Source organism: Hyla sarda, chromosome 7 (assembly GCF_029499605.1).
Source record: "Hyla sarda isolate aHylSar1 chromosome 7, aHylSar1.hap1, whole genome shotgun sequence".
NCBI classification, from domain to species: Eukaryota; Metazoa; Chordata; class Amphibia; order Anura; family Hylidae; genus Hyla; species Hyla sarda.
The window spans coordinates 210,869,041-210,889,187 of NC_079195.1; the positions used below are offsets into that span (position 1 = coordinate 210,869,041).

The window sequence follows — 20,147 nt, forward strand, 5'->3', positions numbered from 1 at the left end:
GGTTCCCACTACGTTTTCTCCCATACGGGAGCGCATACGGCAGGGGGGAGCTAAAACCTTGTGCTCCAGTATGCCTTTCTATGCGCTCCCGTATCTAATTCATTTCAATAAGCCGGCCGGAGTGAAACGTTCGGTCGGCTCATTTTTGCGCTGTATGCGCTTTTACAACCGGACCTCAAACCGTGGTTGACCACAGTTTTAGGTCCGGGGAAAAAGCGCATACGGCGCAAAAATGAGCCGACCGAACGTTTCACTCCGGCCGGCTTATTGAAATTAATTAGATACGGGAGCGCATAGAAAGGCATACGGGAGCGTGAGGTTTTAGCTCCCCCCCCCCTGCCGTATGCGCTCCCGTATGGGAGAAAATGTAGTGGGAACCCAGCCTTAGAGAGGGTGAACCAGGTGTCAGATTCACTTTAATCCCAATTCCAGGCAACATGGATTTGTTGACGGAACTCATCTGAATATCCTTGCTGAATTTTCATAGTAGATTACATAGGCCTCTATAATGCCTCATGGACTTTAAAGGGGTACTCCCGTGGAATTCTTTTTTTTTTTTTTTTTTTTAACCCCTTAAGGACTGAGCCCTTTTTCACCTTAAGGACTCATTTTTTGCAATTCTGACCACTGTCACTTTAAACATTTATAACTCTGGAATGCTTTTAGTTATCAATCTGATTCCGAGATTGTTTTTTCGTGACATATTCTACTTTAACTTAGTGGTAAAATTTTGTGGTAACTTGCATCCTTTCTTGGTGAAAAATCCCAAAATTTGATGAAAAATTTGAAAATTTTGCATTTTTCTAACTTTGAAGCTCTCTGCTTGTAAGGAAAATGGATATTCAAAATAATTTTTTTTTTTATTCACATATACAATATGTCTACTTTATGATTACATCATAAAATTGATGAGTTTTTACTTTTGGAAGACACCAGAGGGCTTCAAAGTTCCGCAGCAATTTTCCAATTTTTCACAAAATTTTGAAACTCGCTTTTTTTCAGGGACCAGTTCAGGTTTGAAGTGGATTTGAAGGGCCTTCATATTACAAATACCCCGTAAAAGACCCCATTATATAAACTGCACCCCCCAAAGTATTCAAAATGACATTCAGTCAGCGTTTTAACCCTTTAGGTGTTTCACAGGAATAGCAGCAAAGTGAAGGAGAAAATTCACAATCTTCATTTTTTACACTCGCATGTTTTTGTAGACCCAATTTTTGAATTTTTGCAAGGGGTAAAAAGGAGAAAATTTTTACTTGTATTTGAAACCCAATTTCTCTCGAGTAAGCACATACCTCATATGTCTATGTTAATTGTTCGGCGGGCGCAGTAGAGGGCTCAGAAGGGAAGGAGCGTCAAATGGTTTTTGGGGGGCATGTCACCTTTAGGAAGCCCCTATGATGCCAGAACAGCAAAAAAAAAAACACATGGCATACCATTTTGGAAACTAGACCCCTCAGGGAACATAACAAGGGGTAAAGTAAACCTTAATACCCCACAGGTGATTCACAACTTTTGCATACGTAAAAAAAAAAAAAAAAATTCCCTAAAATGCTTGGTTTCCCAAAAGTTTTACATTTTTAAAAAGGGTAATAGCAGAAAATACCCCCCGAAATTTGAAGCCCAATTTCTCCCAATTCAGAAAACACCCCATATGGGGGTGAGAAGTGCTCTGCTGGCGCACTACAGGTCTCAGAAGAGAAGGAGTCACATTTGGCTTTTTTGAAGGAAATTTTGCTCTGGGGGCATGCCGCATTTAGGAAGCCCCTATGGTGCCAGGACAGCAGAAAACCCCACATGGCATACCATTTTGCAAACTAGACCCCTTGGGGAACATAAAAAGGGGTAAAGTGAACCTTAATACCCCAAAGGGGTTTCACAACTTTTGCATATGTAAAAAAAAAAAAAAAATTACCTAAAATGCTTGGTTTCCCAAAAAATTTTCATTTTTACAAAGGGTTAAAGCAGAAAATACCCCCAAAATTTGAAGCCCAATTTCTCCCGATTCAGAAAACACCCCATATGGGGGTGAGAAGTGCTCTGCTGGCGCACTACAGGTCTCAGAAGAGAAGGAGTCACATTTGGCTTTTTTGAAGGAAATTTTGCTCTGGGGGCATGCCGCATTTAGGAAGCCCCTATGGTGCCAGGACAGCAAAAAACACCACATGGCATACCATTTTGGAAACTAGACCCCTTGGGGAACGTAACAAGGGGTAAAGTGAACCTTAATACCCCACAGGGGTTTCACAACTTTTGCATATGTAAAAAAATAAATAAAAATTACCTAAAATGCTTGGTTTCCCAAAATATTTACATTTTTACAAAGGGTTAAAGCAGAAAATACCCCCCAAAATTTGAAGCCCAATTTCTCCCGATTCAGAAAACGCCCCATATGGGGGTGAAAAGTGCTCTGCTGGCGAACTACAGGTCTCAGAAGAGAAGGAGTCACATTTGGCTTTTTGAAAGCAAATTTTGCTCGGGGGGCATGCCTGATTTAGGAAGCCCCTATGGTGCCAGGACAGCAAAAAAAAACACATGGCATACTATTGTGGAAACTAGACCCCTCGGGGAACGTAAAAAGGGGTAATGTGAACCTTAATACCCTACAGGTGTTTCACGACTTTTGCATATGTAAAAAAAATACTTTTTTTTTACCTAAAATGCCTCTTTTCCCAAAAATTTTACATTTTTAAAAATGGTAAAAGCAGAAAATACCCCCCAAAATTTGTAACACAATTTCTCCCGAGTACGGCGATACCCCATATGTGACCCTAAACTGTTGCCTTGAAATACGACAGGGCTCCAAAGTGAGAGCGCCATGCGCATTTGAGGCCTAAATTAGGGACTTGCATAGGGGTGGATATAGGGGTATTCTACGCCAGTGATTCCCAAACAGGGTGCCTCCAGCTGTTATAAAACTCCCAGCATGCCTGGACAGTCAGTGGCTATCTGGCAATACTGGGAGTAGTTGTTTTGCAACAGCTGGAGGCTCCGTATTGGAAACAGTGGCGTACCAGACGTTTTTCATTTTTATTGGGGAGGGGGGCTGTGTAGGGGTATGTGTATACGTAGTGTTTTTTACTTTTTATTTTATTGTGTGTTAGTGTAGTGTAGTGTTTTTAGGGTACAGTCACACGGGCGGGGGTTCACAGTAGTTTCACGCTGGCAGTTTGAGCCGCAGCTCAAACTTGCAGCCGGATACTTACTGTAATCCTCCGCCCATGTGAGTGTACCCTGTACGTTCACATTTGGGGGGGGGGGGGGGGGAACGTCCAGCTGTTGCAAAACTACAACTCCCAGCATGTACGGTCTATCAGTGCATGCTGGGAGTTGTAGTTTTGCATCCGCTGGAGGCTCCGTTTTGGAAACAGTGGCGTACCAGACGTTTTTCATTTTTATTGGGGAGGGGAGGGGGGCTGTGTAGGGGTATGTGTATACGTAGTGTTTTTAACTTTTTATTGTGTGTTAGTGTAGTGTTTTTAGGGTACAGTCACACGGGCGGGGGTTCACAGTAGTTTCTCGCTGGCAGTTTGAGCTGCGACAGAAAATTTGCCGCAGCTCAAACTTGCAGCCGGATACTTGCTGTAATCCTCCGCCCATGTGAGTGTACCCTGTACGTTCACATTGGGGGGGGGGGGGGGGGAACATCCAGCTGTTGCAAAACTACAACTCCCAGCATGTACGGTCTATCAGTGCATGCTGGGAGTTGTAGTTTTGCAACAGCTGGAGGCACACTGGTTGTGAAACACAGAGTTTGGTAACAAACTCAGTGTTTTGCAACCAGTGTGCCTTCAGCTGTTGCAAAAGCTACAACCCCCAGCATGTACGGACAGCGGAAGGGCATGCTGGGTCTTGTAGTTATGCAACAGCTGGAGGCATACTACTTTGGCTGGGGATGCTGGGGACTGTAGTTATGCAACAGCTGGAGACACACTGGTTTGCTACATAACTCAGTGTGCCTTCAGCTGTTGCAAAACTACAACTCCCAGCAGTCACCGACAGCCAACGGGCATGCTGGGAGTTGTAGTTATGCAACCAGCATGCACTTTAGCTGTTGGTGCAAGCTGGGAGTTGTAGTCACACAACAGCTGAAGGTACACTTTTCCATAGAAAAAATGTGCCTCCAGCTGTTGCAAAACTACAAGTCCCAGCATGCCCATAAGGGCATGCTGGGAGTTGTGGTGGTCTGCCTCCTGCTGTTGCATAACTACAGCTCCCAGCATGCCCTTTTTGCATGCTGGGAGCTGTTGCTAAGCAACAGCAGGAGGCTGTCACTCACCTCCAACGATCCTCGCCGCACAGGTCAGTCCCTTGTCGTCTCCGCCGCGGCCGTCGCTCCTAGGGCCCTGATCCCAACATTGACGCCGGGGATCGGGGTCCCCAGCACCTGGGGTGCACGTCCCGCTCACGTCCTCCGGAAGAGGGGCGGAGCGGGTTGCGGGAGTGACACCCGCAGCAGGCGCCCTGATTGGTCGGCCGGTAATCCGGCCGAAGAATCAGGGCGATCATGAGGTGGCACCAGTGCCACCTCACCCCTGCAGGCTCTGGCTGTTCGGGGTCGTCGGAGACGGCCCCGAAGAGCCTGTAATTCCGGGTCACCGGGTCACTGGAGACCCGATTGACCCGGAATCTGCCGCAGATCGCTGGACTGAATTGTCCAGCGATCTGCGGCCATCGCCGACATGGGGGGGCATAATGACCCCCCTGGGCGATATGCCCCGATGCCTGCTGAACGATTTCAGCAGGCATCGGGCACCGGCTCCCCTCCGGCTAGCGGCGGGGGGGGCCGGGATTTGACAGGACGTACTCAAACGTCCTGAGTCCTTAAGGACTCGGAAAAGGGGCCGTTTGAGTACGTCCTGCGTCCTTAAGGGGTTAAATCAACTGGTGCCAGAAAGTTAAACAGATTTGTAAATTACTTCTATTAAAAAATCTTAACCCTTCCAGTACTTTTTAGGGGCTGTATACTACAGAGGAAATGCTTTACTTTTTAGATTTCTCTGATGTCATGACCACAGTGCTCTCTGCTGACCTCTGCTGTTCATTTTAGGAACTGTCCAGAGCAGCATATGTTTGCTATGGGGATTTTCTCCTGCTCTGAACTGTTCCTAAAATGGACAACAGAGGTCAGCAGAGAGCACTGTGGTCATGACATCAGAGAAATCTAAAAAGTAAAGCATTTCCTCTGTAGTATATAGCACCTAAAAAGTACTGGAAGGGTTAAGATTTTTTAATAGAAGTAATTTACCAATCTGTTTAACTTTCTGGCACCAGTTGATTTAAAAGAAAAAAAAAAAAGTTTTCCACGGGAGTACCCCTTTAACCTGGACCTACAAAATAACATCCTCTATGCTATGGAAGTATGTCTGAATGCCTCTGTACTGCCCTTTGTATCACATCTAAGTGGTTTATTTTATTACTTTATGCTCTTTTACTCAACATGTACTATCGACTATCATTACTTTAAAAGATTGTGCTGACTTTTTGTTTAAAAATGTTCATGTTTGAAAGTAAAAATAAAATCTTGACTCCTTATAAGTTCATGGGCAAATTCTGGATTTTAATCTTAACTTTCTTGTTTTTGCTTAAAGAAACTAAAACAAGTTCAATGAGCCGGTGTTAGGAGGAGAAGGATACTGTATATCTGATGCAGCCTTCTTTGTCCCGACACCCAACTATGATTGGCTGAAGAAACTGTCAATCATTGTCAATCTGACTATACAGTGATCCCTCAACTTACAATGGCCTCAACATACAATAGATTCAACATACAATGGTCTTTTCTGGACCATTGTAACTTGAATCCAGACTCAACATACAATGCTATGGACAGTCCAGATCTGCGACACATGTCATTGGCTGGAAGAAGTGACCAATCAGAATGGGCATTTTACTGGTAAAACAACTAAATTACTGAAGTGTATGCACTGACTGGTGACTGGTAGCGCCCCCTACAGTACAGGGAGGTATTACATGTTCTGTACTCTTTACCTCTACCAGGGTTACCTGCTCCTTTGGACACCAGGAGAGGGCGACTCCATGTTACTTTTTTAGGACATTGTGTATTCTGTACAGAACCCTGTAGAAGCTCCTGTCCTCTACATAGACCACGATTTCCCAACCAGGGTGCCTCCAGCTGTTGCAAAACTACAACTCTCAGCATGCCCGGACAGCCTTTGGCTGTCCGGGCATGCTAAGAGTTGTAGTTTTGCAACAGCTGGAGGCACCCTGGTAAGGAAATACTGACATAGACAGTGATTACAGCTCCCAGCAGATCTTTATTACTTTTATATGTAAGGATTTGCTTTATCTCTATTAGTTATCTACTTATTTCTATTTAATCCTCACTTTTTCCTATTTTTGGATGACATTTTGGTAGCTTCAGAACCAATTACCAGGTTTCCATAGAGTTCTGGTCTCAACATACAATGGTTTCAACATACAATGGTTGTCCTGGAACCAATTAATATTGTAACTTGAGGGAACACTGTACAGGTTGTCTAGTGTTACAAATATAATATATTTTTTTAATATAAGGGGCAGGCTAGCTTAAAAAGAAATAAATAAATGAATAAATACATAAATAAATATGTGCGTTCACACGGCAGTCTGTCCCCCTTTTTTTTTATTCCTGTTTCGGTTCCGTTCTTTTAAATGGGATTTTTTTTACAATCCGTTTACATCCGTTTGCACCCGTCTGTACTCATTTCAGTTTTTTTGATGGCAGAAAAAACTGCACATGCGGTATTTTTTCTTCCGTCAAAAAAACTGAAGAAAAAACAGATACAGTAAATTTAACATTGAAGTGTATGGAAAACGGATGAGCCTTTAATGTCATCCGTTTGCATCCGTTTTTTCAATCCGTTTTTACTTCTGAGCATGCTCAGAACAAAAAAAAAATTGGGTTTATTAAGTAAACAATAACATCCATTTGCATCCATTATTGTCCGTTTTTTGTTTTTTTTAAATCATTTTTATTTTTGATGGGAGAAAAAACGGGACGGGTCTAGACGGCCGTGTGAACGCAGCCTAACCTGTCATTGCCTGGTCCGCCTGCAAAGCTATTCACTGGTGGCAGCAATGACACATATCAGCAAGTGAGTGGGCATTACCTGAGTGTCATGGCAGGACCAGGGGGCAGCTCATTTTTACTAAAATATTTGTATCACAGCACAACCCCTTTATCTTTAGATAGCTTCCAAAATATAAATTCTAATTCTGTTAAATATTGCTTAGATCACAGAATACATCACTTTTCAGGAGAAGACAACTCCTGCTGTATGTAGAGAGCACAATATAAATTTACCTGTAAATATCCTACAATTTGTTAAAAAAAAAGTACCGGCCATAAAGGCAGATTAAACTTACCCTTTGAGTGCCCCCTTTTTGTGAAAGAGCCGTTCATGTCTGGTGGAGAATCATTATATAGCATGTATGCAGTGTCGTTTCTCTGTGAAAATGAAAATACAGTAAGATTCAGACAAAAGATGCAATGGCATGTGTGGTGTCCCGGAACAGGACCTGGTCATGTCCCGTTGTCTAGAGTCCCCTCAGCCAGAGCTCCTCCATGACAATAGGGCTCTGCTGTAGGGCTAACCCCTAGTCGCCTCATATCAATAGTATTTAATGTATAAATATGTATATTTAAAGGGGTACTCCGCCCCTAGACATCTTATCCCCTATCCAAAGGATAGGGGATAAGATGTCAGATCGCCACGGTGCCGCTGCTGGGGAGCCCCGGGTTCGCTCTGTGCGTAATGATGGGCGATACAGGGGACGGAGCCGCGTGACGTCATGGCCCGTCCCCTTAATGCAAGTCTATGGCAGGGGGCGTGACGACCGCCGCGCCCCCTCCCATAGACTTGTATTGAAAGGGGCGGGCTGTGACGTCACGAGGGGCGGAGCCGTGACGTAACGATGCTCCGGCCCCTGTATTGGGCGTCATTACGTGCAGACCGAACTCGCTCTGTGCTGTAATGATAGCGCAGTGCCGCAGCGGGGATCCAGGGGCTCCCCAGCAGCGGCACCACAGCGATCTGACATCTTATCTCCTATCCTTTGGATAGGGGATAAGATGTCTAGGGGCAGAGTACCCCTTTAAGGTGTTATATAGGAATACCTCTGTATAGGACCTTAGAGGTCACGTGCCTTTAATTAATTGTATTATTGTTTAAGGACCTTTGGGTCATGTGATACCCAGAGTTCCCTGGGTCAGGACTGACAGGTTCTGCTGACCAATGAGCTTTGTCCGACCCCCTTTATATATAAGGGGCTGCAGCCACTAAATTCGCTCTTAGTTCCGGACTATATGAGAAGCACATCTCAGCACAAATATCAAATCAAGCTAGGCCTCAAGCCTAAAGTCCAGCAGCCACAAAACCGTGAGTTATTCCAAGCTCAGACTAGTGAATCATGTGGGACTACTAGAAAATCAAATCTCCTAAAAAATAGTAGCACAGTGGCTAGCACCAAAGCTCATTGATCCGCAGTCCCAGAAGACATGTGAGGAACCTCTATTCCGGTCCTCTCTCTCAAAGACTGTTATGTTCCATGCCGTTGCATAAAATATACAGTAAATTACTCCAAGTAAAATCATAAAATCATACATAAAATCTGCTGTGGATATTCCGTTATTTCTCCCTGCCGTTTGTGGGATGGTTGGCGGTAGGACTATTACATTGAGGAAACTGCACCCTGGCATCACGACAATTAAGGGTTAACACCAATATACCCTACACTATCACCAGCACCAACCCGTCACCACACATGTGTCAGGGAATACTACACATTCTCACGTTGACTTTTGCAAGGAAGTTTGACATATGGTGCCAATTGCACTCATTGGTACCCACTCAAAATGACAACTGGGGAAGTACAAAAACAGGCTGGCATGCTTTATCATGGTACATGGGCATAACAATGGTCATAGAAATTTTTATCAGATCCCACCTATATTAGCAGGATCACTTAAAGGGGTACTCCGCCCCTAGACATCTTATTCCCTATTCAAAGGATAGGGTATAAGATGTCTGATCGCAGGGGTCCCTCACTGGGACCCCCACAATCTCTGTGCAGCAACCGGCATCTATTTAGAACGCTGGGTGCGGGCTTCGGGGGTTGTGACGTGACGGCCACGCCCCTTGTGATGTCACACCACGTCCCCTCAATGCAAGTCTATGGGAGGGGGCGTGGCTTCCGCCACGCCCCCTCCCATAGACTTGCATCGAGGGGGCGGGGTGTGACATCACAAGGTGGCATGGCTGTGACATCACGACCCCCGGTGGCACAGCCACGTCCCCTCAATGCAAGTCTATGGCTGTGGCATCACGACCCCCTTGTGATGTCACACCACGTCCCCTCAATGCAAGTCTATGGGAGGGGGCGTGGCTGCCACCACGCCCCCTCCCATAGACTTGCATCGAGGGGGTGGGGTGTGACATCATAAGGTGGCATGGCTGTGACATCACGACCCCCGCCGCCCACTCCAAGCGTTCGGAACAAAATGTTCCCAACTCTGGGGCAGCAGAGTACCCCTTTAAATGAAACTGTACCGCATTTCTCTGCATGGCGGATGGTCAGTAGTGGATCTGCAAAAGTCGCAAAGCAAGGTCTCTGCTAATTATAACTTTTGGCTTATCCCAGCATTATGTCATGACATAAAAAAAATGGAAATACCCCGTTGTGCCCATATCACAACTCAATGTTCTAGTGATCTATCATAAGGAGCTTATTGACTGTTACAGGCCTATGCTGTATCCCTGGTTTTATACAGAGGCACACAGAGGTTTTACAGTCACATGTAACCTATCTGCCAGGTATGCCAGTGAGAAAACCCACCCCTACTACGTAAACGCTGTTGTGCTTTATACTGCTGACTGTACAGAATGGTTTGCTATTTTATTGCTATTTTAGGCTGCATTCACACCACGTTTTTGCAATACAGTTTGCGGATCAGGTTTTTGATGAAAAACGGATTCCTCAAAACCTGACTAAACTGTATCAAAACGTGTGTACAAATTTCAACCCGTATACAGTTTTTAGTTTTTTCAGAAAATAACGTATACGTTAACTTTTCACTCCATTTTGAATAAAGTTTCACTTGTTTGATTGAAATTCCAAGAAAAAAAACTGTGTAAAGTAAAAAAAACGTATGGTGAAAACCGGATGGAACCGTACACACATATGGTTCTATACGGTTCCCATTGACTCCCATGTTAAAAAAAAACGTATACGGTTTGATACAGTTTTTCACCCGGACCAAAAACCGTGGTAGACTACGGTTTTGGTCACGGGAAAAAAACCTGACAAAACCGTACAGGGTGCAAAATGGACACAACATGATGCATCTTTTGGCATACGGTTTTCAATGGAGAGTCAATGCAAACGGTTTTCAATAAAGTTCCGTACGGTTTTCACATTGAAAACATATACGGGAACTGTATTGCAAAAACGTGGTGTGAATGCAGCCTCAAAGGGGTACTCCGGTGAAAACCTTTTTTCTTTTAAATCAACTGGTGCCAGAAAGTTAAACAGATTTGTAAATTACTTCTATTAAAAAATCTTAATCCCTCCTGTACTTATTAGCTGCTGAATACTACAGAGGAAATTCTTTCCTTTTTGGAATTCTCTCTGATGACATCACAAGCACAGTGCTCTTTGCTGACGTCATTATAATAATAACTCTTTCTTTATTGTTGTCCTCAGTGGGATTTGAACCCAAGGCCCCAGCACTGCAAGGCAGCAGTGCTAACCACTGAGCCACCATGCTGCCCTTAGCATACATCTGCTATGCACGGTTGCTAAAATGAACAGAGATGTCAGCAGAGAGCACTGTGCTCGTGATGTCATCAGTGTTCCAAAAAGAAAGGAATTTCCTCTGTAGCATTCAGCAGCTAATAAGTACTGGAAGGATTAAGATTTTTTAATAGAAGTAATTTACAGATATGTTTAACTTTCTGGCACCAGTTGATTTAAAAGAAAAAAGGTTTTCACCGGAGTACCCCTTTAAGCAGTTTTGTGACTATGAAGAAGCAAGGACCAGAACAGGTATGTAATGCCCAGTGTTGTGTATTTTGTGGAATCTGCACTCACGTTATATGACTGATAGAGTTGCTGCAGAACGTGCCCCATCGCTCCCTGGGTCATGTTGATCAGGAATTTGCTGACTTGCCATCCCTTTGACTTTGAGTCGAGATACAAATAGTCCAGTCCGGATCCATACGTCTCGTTGATCAGAAGCTTTGGCAACTTATAAACCACAAACCTGTCAAAATTTGAATGTAAATGGGAAAAAATATAAAGGAAAACCATTTTAGAGGAAATTTATGGTAAATCATCTTTTTATACGTCAGAAACATTGTCATGTCTTACTACCAAATGCCAGGTCTCTATAGAAAACACAAACCCCTTTGGAGCGGCACAGAGATTTCTGTTCTTAGAAATTGTACACACAACATTCTATATAGAACCAAATATAAGCCTTAAAGGGGTACTCCGCCCCTAGACATCTTATTCCCTATTCAAAGGATAGGGTATAAGATGTCTGATCGCCGGGGTCCCGCAGCTGGGACCCCCGCAATCTCTGTGCAGCAACCGGCGCCCGTTTGGAACGCTGGGTGCGGGCTTCTGGGGTCGTGACGCCATGCCCCGCCCCCTCAATGCAAGTCTATGGGAGGGGGCGTGGCTGTCCGGGCATGCTGGAAGTTGTAGTTTTGCAACAGCTGGTTTGGGAAACGCTGCTTTATTATGTACTTTTTATACACTTGAAAGGGTAAAAAAAAAAAAAGCATTTGTTAAAGAGTACCTGTCGCCAAACTAAACTTTTAATATATTGTTCCTTGCGTAATTATTATTCTCAACCTTTATGTTTTTAATGTGATTGAAAAAGACGCCACTAGGTGGCGTTGTTCTTTTCCCTGCCGTAAGTCAAACAGTTAGTTTGGTCTCCTGCCGGACTTGCAGAAGTCCAAACTCAGCAAGTGCGTGCGGGGAATGGCGAGGCACATCTCTCGCAGACTTCAGTGATGTTGCGCTTGCTGGGGAACAAACACTTTCTCCTGCCGGAAGCTCACACAATTTGAGCAAGGGGAAAGGTAAGATACAGAGCTTTTTAAAGCTCAGAAAACATTTTTAAGGGCAGAAGGGGTGTTAGGAGTAGTTAGGGAATATAATCTGAGTTAGTTTACAAAATATGGTTTGATGACAGGTTCTCTTTAACAGACGCTTAAAACGGATGCTGTAGTATAGGAATCCATTTCCTTCCATTAACTTATATTGTATTAAACATTAAGCAGTGTAAACATTGTTTTTGCCATGCTAAATAACATAGCTGACTACGTTTCTGTTTACGGCCAAATAAAATGTACGTTTGTATGTATGGCGTTTTTTTATTTCAGCTAACAATGTTCGTAAAATAAAATAAAAATTAGTATTAAAGGAGTACTCTGGCAAAAAAAAACGTATCCCCTACCCACAAGATAGGGGATAATTAGCTGATCGCGGGGGGTCTGACTGCTGGGCCCCCCCCCCCACACACTCCATTAATTGCTATTTTTGGCACTCCCATTGGAATGAATGGAGCACGTGCCGGTTGCAACACGCGCTCCGGGTCCAGTCGCAGTGATCGCGGGGGGCCCCAGCAGAAGAACCCCCCCCCCCTCCCAGATTAGAGACTTATCCCTTATCCTGAGGATAGGGGATAAGTTATTTAAAAATCATGCAATCTACAGTGCAAATGTTTGCTTGTTTTTATAAATAAAGTTGCATTTGAATACTTGGCTAAATGCTACTTTTCTTTTAGGCCTGTGTCAGTGTTGCCCTCAGCAACCAATCAGAACGCTTCTCTCAGTTTTAATCCTTTTTGTAATGTAAAATAAATAATTAATAAATATCCCCGCCCTCTACAACAACCAATCAGAATCCAGATTTTATGTCGCGCAGATTGTTGCTAGGGGCAACGCGCACACTGAGGCCTGGCCAAAGAGTATTCAAATGAAACTTTATTTATAAGGCACATTGCACTCTAGTGAATGAATCTCAGAACGAGGCTGCGTATGCGGAAGTGTGCCTTTCCCGCGGCAGTGTCTCCTGGGCACACGTGTGTATCATGGCGGGGATTCCACCGGACAACTGGCGGCCGGTCACCGTCTGCCTGGACACGAGTATGGGCGCCATCACGGTGGAGCTGTACTGGGACCATGCCCACCGGACCTGTATGAACTTCTCGGAGCTCGCCCGGCGCGGCTACTATAACGGGACCAAGTTTCATCGCGTCATCAAGGACTTTATGGTCCAAGGCGGGGACCCCACGGGCACCGGGCGAGGAGGCGGCTCCATATATGACGGGAAGCACTTCGCTGATGAGCTCCATCCGGAGCTGAAGTTCACCGGGGCCGGTATCCTCGCCATGGCCAACTCCGGGCCTGACACCAATGGCAGCCAGTTTTTCCTCACCCTGGCCCCGTGTCAGTGGCTGGACGGGAAGCACACGATATTCGGGCGGGTGTGCCAGGGCATCGGTACCCTCAACAGGCTTGGCATGGTGGAGACCGATAGCCAGGACCGACCGCTGGACGAGGTGAAGATCCTCCGAGCCTATCCACAGGGATGATCGAGCCCGGGCCCCTGGAATCTATGGGATGGGGCCCCTGGAGTCTATGGGATGGGGCCCCTGGATGCTCTATGGCGTCATCTACAGGACTTGTCTCGGGCTCTATGTGCGAGGGCCCCATTGATACTCTATGCTATGGGATGTGGCCCCTAGAGTCTGTATGGGACATGGGATGGAGCCCCTGAAAACTCTCTGGACTAATCTGTAGGACATGGACTGGGGCCCCTGGATACTCTGTAGGACATGGACTGGGGCCCCTGGATACTCTGTAGGACATGGACTGGGGCCCCTGGATACTCTGTAGGACATGGACTGGGGCCCCTGGATACTCTATGGCATTGGGGCTTTGTGGACTAATCTGCAGGACTTGTTCAGGGCCCCCAGATACTCTTACTGATGTCTACAAATCCTGGACCTCCAGCTGTTGCAAAACTACAACTCCCAGCCTGCCCGGACAGCCAGCGGCTGTCCGGGCATGCTGGGAGTTATAGTTTTGCAGCAAATGGAGGTCCATAGTCCCAATAAATCATGCAGGAGCACCATGATCTGCAGGGACAATTGAAGGGAGTTTCCTTTTTGTTGTTATATTTGCATTTTTTTTTTTTTTTTTGCATTTTGCAACATAAACAGTTTGTTTTGTCGTCTTATTAAAATCTGTATCGGAAATTTTGTTTTCTCATTGTTTCTTTGACAGATCCCATACACCAGGGATCCCCAACAGGTGACTCTCCGGCTGTTGCAAAACTTCATCTCCCATTGTGCAGGTGGAGGAACACTGCCATACACCTTCAGCATCTTGACTGAGCACTTATGTTCTACTTCTAAGGGGGTGTGAGCTGCTGCCAGACTCCTTCACTTTGGCTTATCTAACCCGATGAAGGGGGAAAAAAAAAAGGTATCTGGCAGTTGAAATCTAAAGGCCACACTATCAATTGCGTACTGAACCTACTTTTATTGGTGGGACTGTCCAATCGGTAATATGGAAGCCCCCGACAAATGATGACCCAGGCATGTTGGTGTTCGTCTTAGTGATCCTTAGGTTTTCAGGGAGATCTCCCTTTTTTCCATTCAGAACGCGTGAACATTTATGTATATGGGGGGGATCTGGAGAGAGGCTAGATTTACACCTATAGCGCAGATCTGCATGGCCAACATACCCGTACTGACTACTGCACAATGGATCCTGATAGACCTCATTGACTTAACCCCTCAAGGACACAGACCATTTTCGTGTGTTTAGTTTTTTCCTTCTTGCCTTTTAAGAGCCCATATGTACAACCACCTTTTTTTTTCTACCACAAAATATACAATGAAACCTCTCTCTGGTCATGTTGGAAGTTGTAGTTTTGCAACAGCTGGAGGCACACTGGTTGGAAAACACTGCTCCAACTGCTGGCAGCAACCAGGGTTAGTGATAACGGATATTGGCCATCTCGCCCCCCCCTATCTGACTCCGCTCATTTAAATGAATGAGATACGGGTCCGGCTGGGATATGGGAGCCCCCAGTTTTCACTCGCCCCAGCCAGATCCGGTGACCGTATATAAGAAACTTAGTGTGAACCCAGCCTAATACAGATGCGTTTTTGCATCTGTATTCCAGCCGACTGCACGTCATCTGAGCCGAACTGAAATTGGTCATCAGACAGGCCATGACTTGTGGCCATAATACAGGTTTGAAACGTGACTGTATTATGCTAGTGTGAACCCAGCCTTAGGGTACGGCCACCCGGAATTGAAATGCTGCATTCTTTACAGAGTGGAATTTCAGCAAAAATGTGCATGTGATACATTAATGTGAAACCAAGCCCGACACGAAGCTGATCAAAGGTGAAAGTGTAGATATAGACGTGAATTTGGCATATTTAAAAAAAAAAATTCCTCCTCTTTAAAGGGGTACTGCAGCCGGAATTAACTTATCTCCCCTCCACAGGATAAGTATTAAGTAGCTGATCGCAGGGGGTCTGACCACTAGGGCCCCCCATGCTCTCCTGAATGGGGTCCCACTCAGGAGAGTGCCGGGGGGCCCCAGTGGTTGTGCAACACCCCACCCCCGGATCAGCTACTTATCCCCTATCCTGTGGACGGGGGATAAGTTAGTTCTGGTGGCAGCACCCTTTTACGCCATTTGTACCAACGTACTCAACAACAAACAGGCAGAGTTTAGTTGGAGGGTGATGTGATGGTCTTTTAGATATTCTATGATTTACTCCAGAAATCTAGAGTTGGGCGAACTTACAGTAAATTGGCTCGTAGCGAACCTCGCAGCTCGGCTGTTGATTACTTTAGTCTGCGTAAATTAGTTCAGCTTTCCAAGGGCTCCGGTTGCCTGGAAAAGGTGGATACAGACCTAGGAGACCTAAGGCGGGGTTCACACTACGTTTTTCAACTTACGGTTCCCGCATACGTTTTCTATCAAAAACCGTATGGGAAAAAAACGGATGGAACAGTATGGGAAAAAGTAAACCGTATGTGTTTTTAAACAGTATACTGTTTTTAAAAGTGCATACAGTTGCGTCAGTTTTTATAGAAAAAAACCCATACGTTTTTGAAAATGTCCATTTTTAATGGGAGGGGTGTTGGGTGGGGACTTTAGGATTCAAATGCGCATGTGCAAAGTAAAAACGCATACGTTTTTCCCGTATGGAACAGTATACATGTGCGTTTCCCGTTGACGTCCATGTTAAAAAAAACATGCGGTTACAATACGGTTTTTAAACCGGAGTCAAAACTGTGGTTGACCACTATTTTGTCTCCGGTTTAAAAACCGTACTGCAACCGCATACGTTTTTTTAACATGGACGTCAATGGGAAACGCACACGTATACTGTTCCATACGGGAAAAACGTATAAGTTTTTACTTTGCACATGCGCATTGGAATCCTAAAGTCCCCACCCATGACCCCTCCCATTAAAAATGGACAAAATTTTCAAAAACGTATGATGTTTTTTTTTCTACAAAAACGGACGGAACTGTATGCACTTTTAAAAACAGTATACTGTTTAAAAACCCATACGGTTTACTTTTTCCCATACTGTTCCATCCCTTTTTTTTCCCATACGGTTTTTGATGGAAAACGTATGCGGGAACCCTAGTTGAAAAACGTAGTGTGAACCCAGCCTAAGGCTGGGTTCACACTACGTTTTCTCCCATACGGGAGCGCATACGGCAGGGGGGAGCTAAAAGCTCGCGCTCCCGTATGCCTTCGTATGCGCTCCCGTATGTCATTCATTTCAATGAGCCGACCGGAGTGAAACGTTCGGTCCGGTCGGCTCATTTTTGCGCCGTATGCGCTTTTACAACCGGACCTAAAACTGTGGTCAACCACGGTTTTAGGTCCGGTTGTAAAAGCGCATACGGCGCAAAAATGAGCCGACCGGACCGAACGTTTCACTCCGGTCGGCTCATTGAAATGAATGACATATGGGAGCGCATACGGTGACATACGGGAGCGCGAGCTTTTAGCTCCCCCCTGCCGTATGCGCTCCCGTATGGGAGAAAACGTAGTGTGAACCCAGCCTAAGACTGTCATTAGAGATGAGCGAACTTACAGAAAATTCGATCCGTCACAAACTTCTCTGCTTGGCAGTTGATGACTTATCGTGCATAAATGAGTTCAGCTTTCAGGTGCTCCCGTGGGCTGGAAAAGGTGGATACAGTCCTAGGAGACTCTTTCCTAGGTCTGTATCCACCTTTTCCAGGCAACCGGAGCCCTTGGAAAGCTGAACTAATTTACGCAGACTAAAGTAATCAACAGCCGAGATGCGAGGTTCGCTACAAGCCAATTTACTGTAAGTTCGATCAACTCTACAGAAATCAACTTCCAATTTATGGGATTGGGGCTTTATGGACTAATCTGCAGGACTTGTTCGGGGTCCCTTTATACTCTGGAGAACATGTGCTTGGGCCCCTGGATAATCTATGGAAATGGGGCTTTATGGACTAATCGGAAGAACTTTTTTTGGGCCCCTGGATTCTCTTGTAGAGGTCTCCAAATTCTGGACCTCTGGCTGTCGCAAAACTACAACTCCCAGCATGCCCGGACAGCCGTTGGCTGTCCGGGCATGCTGGGAGTTGTAGTTTTGCGACAGCCAGAGGTCCAGAATAGAGATGAGCGAATTTACAGTAAATTTGATTCGTCACAAACTTCTCGGCTCGGCAGTTGATGACTTATCCTGCATAAATTAGTTCAGCTTTCCGGTGCTCCGGTGGGCTGGAAAAGGTGGATACAGTCCTAGGAAAGAGTCTCCTAGGACTGTATCCACCTTTTCCAGCCCACGGGAGCACCTGAAAGCTGAACTAATTTATGCAGGAAAAGTCATCAACTGCCGAGCCGAGAAGTTTGTGACGAATCAAATTTACTGTAAGTTCGCTCATCTCTAGTCCAGAATTTGGAGACCTCTGCAAGAGTATCCAGGGGCCCAGTCCATGTCCCATAGAGTATTTAGGGACCCCAAACAAGTCCTGCCGATTAGTGTAGATTTCGAAGAGTGGCGCATGTTCAGTAAAGCACGAAGCGTCGCTTCAATAGTCATTACTCACCAGTCTACGGGATCTCCATCTTCGTTGCGACAAGCGATTTCACACGTAACAAGACAGACGCCACACGTACAGAACGCTGTAAAGAACCACAGGCCGGACATCATCTTCTCTCCAAATGATTCTAAAATAGCTGTAAAGGAGAAGTGCCATCATCTCTGATCCTGTTCCACAGCAGGAAGTCCCATCATGTGATCAGTATCATTAACCTTGTTTTAGAGAATTTCACTATAGTTGAGGACGCTGGAATTTTCTGTTATGGGACGTTCTGTTACAGGCAATCTACATATCCGACTGCCCCCAAATATTGCGTCATTAGCGGATCCCACCGATATTAGAGATGAGCAAATTTCCAGTAATTCGATTCGTCACAAACTTCTCGGCTCAGCAGTTGATGAATTATCCTGCATAAATTAGCTCAGCTTTCAGGTGCTCCGGTGGGCTGGAGACTCTCTCCTAGGACTGTATCCACCTTTTCTAGCCCCCCAGAGCACCTGAAAGCTGAACTAATTTACGCAGGATAAGTCATCATCAACTGCCGAGCCGAGAAGTTCGTGACAAATCAAATTACTGGAAGTTCGCTCATCTCTAACCAATATGGCAGGACTGCCCTTTGCAAAAATTAAGGAATCCCTACACACGATAGGGGTTAAATGTCTGATCATGTGGGGTCTGACCATCTCCAGAATGGGCCCGAAACTGCCTGCTGCAGTGGGTTGGCACGCTTCATGCCTTGTCTATGGGAGCACCATAGTACCCGAGTAAATCACTCGGATATCTCCATTGCTCCTATAGACAATGCGTGAAACGTGTGGCAACCCACCACAGCAGGGAGTATCGGGCCCCCGTGTTAGAGATCAGGGGGCCCCAGTGGTTTTCAAATGCTGGATACCTCTTTTAAAATACCTACCTTCACTCGTATGTTCCCTACATTAAAAAATGTGCTGCTGGTCAGGTGTAGTGATGAGCACGAATAGTCGTAATGCTAATTTTAACTGCGAATATCACCATTTCGCGAATAGAATATAGTGCTATATATTCGTAATGATGAGTATTCATTAAATTTTTTGTTTTTTTTTCCACATGCAAATTTTTTATTTTTTTTTTAACTAAATTTTATTGGAATTTTCGTAAAATATAACAAACATTTATGTGAACCAGGGCATTCACCTGGCAAGAGAGCACAAATATATAAACATAAAGCACAAAGAAACAATACATCCAACGGACGCTGTTAAAGGGGTACTCCGGCGCTAAGACATCTTATCCCCTATACAAAGGAGCACGTTCGCTCTGGGTCTGATTACTGGCGATCACGGGGACGGAGCATAGTGATGTCACGGCTCTGCCCCCGTGTGATGTCATGCTCCGCCCCCTCAGTGCAAGCCTATAGGAGGGGACGTGACAGCTGTCACGCCCCCTCCCATAGGCTTGCATTGAGGAGGCGGAGTGTGACGTCACACAGGGGCGGAGCCGTGACGTCACTATGCTCCACCCTCGTGGTCGAGATGGCGTCAGCCTGAGGACCTCCAGCGGTTCCGGAAGTCGCTAAAGGTGGGTGCTGCATGGTAGATCTCAGCGTCACGCCCCCTCCTATAGACTTGCATTGAGGGGGTGGGGTGTGATGTCATGAGGGGGCGGGGCTATGATGTAACACGCTCCAGCTCCAGTGTTCGGAACAGTTTGTTTCAAACGCTGAGCAGCGGCTATGTTTGCATTGCAGAATTTCTGCTATTCCATTTTGCTGAGTTTCTGCAGATTTTTTTGCAGAGTTTGTGTGTGCTGAAAAGAGCAGATTTATCAAAACCTGTCCAAAGGAAAAGTTGCTGAGTTTCCCCTAGCAACCAATCAGATCATTTCTTTCATTTTTCAGAGGCCTTTACAAAAAATGAAAGAAGCGATCTGATTGGTTGCTAGGGGAAACTCAGCAACTTTTCCTCTGGACAGGTTTTGATAAATCTCCCCCAATGTGCTTTAAATTTAGCAGAATTTATCAGCAG

The 20,147-nt window shown here is 45.4% G+C and overlaps 2 protein-coding genes across 4 annotated transcripts in view; one reads left to right on the forward strand and one right to left on the reverse strand.

Moving 5' to 3' along the window:
• The window catches only part of DNASE2B (deoxyribonuclease 2 beta), a 43,174-nt gene that overhangs the window by 9,990 nt on the left and 13,037 nt on the right, over positions 1 to 20,147 (reverse strand). For all 3 annotated transcript variants that reach the window (XM_056532548.1, XM_056532549.1, XM_056532551.1), the window contains exons 2-4: positions 18,151 to 18,280; positions 11,092 to 11,263; positions 7,369 to 7,450 (exon numbers count right to left, since the gene is read on the reverse strand). In XM_056532548.1, coding sequence (XP_056388523.1) covers positions 7,369 to 7,450; positions 11,092 to 11,263; positions 18,151 to 18,280 — 384 coding nt within the window. The remainder of the gene's footprint in view (positions 1 to 7,368; positions 7,451 to 11,091; positions 11,264 to 18,150; positions 18,281 to 20,147) is intronic.
• Positions 12,946 to 14,898, forward strand: PPIL1 (peptidylprolyl isomerase like 1). Its single transcript, XM_056532554.1, has one exon. The coding sequence runs from the start codon at positions 13,106 to 13,108 to the stop codon at positions 13,607 to 13,609; it is 504 nt and encodes a 167-aa protein (XP_056388529.1). The 5' UTR covers positions 12,946 to 13,105; the 3' UTR covers positions 13,610 to 14,898.

Excerpts from the sequence above, each read along its gene's own strand:
- PPIL1 (XM_056532554.1), top strand. The coding sequence starts at position 13,106 with ATGGCGGGGATTCCACCGGACAACTGGCGGCCGGTCACCGTCTGCCTG.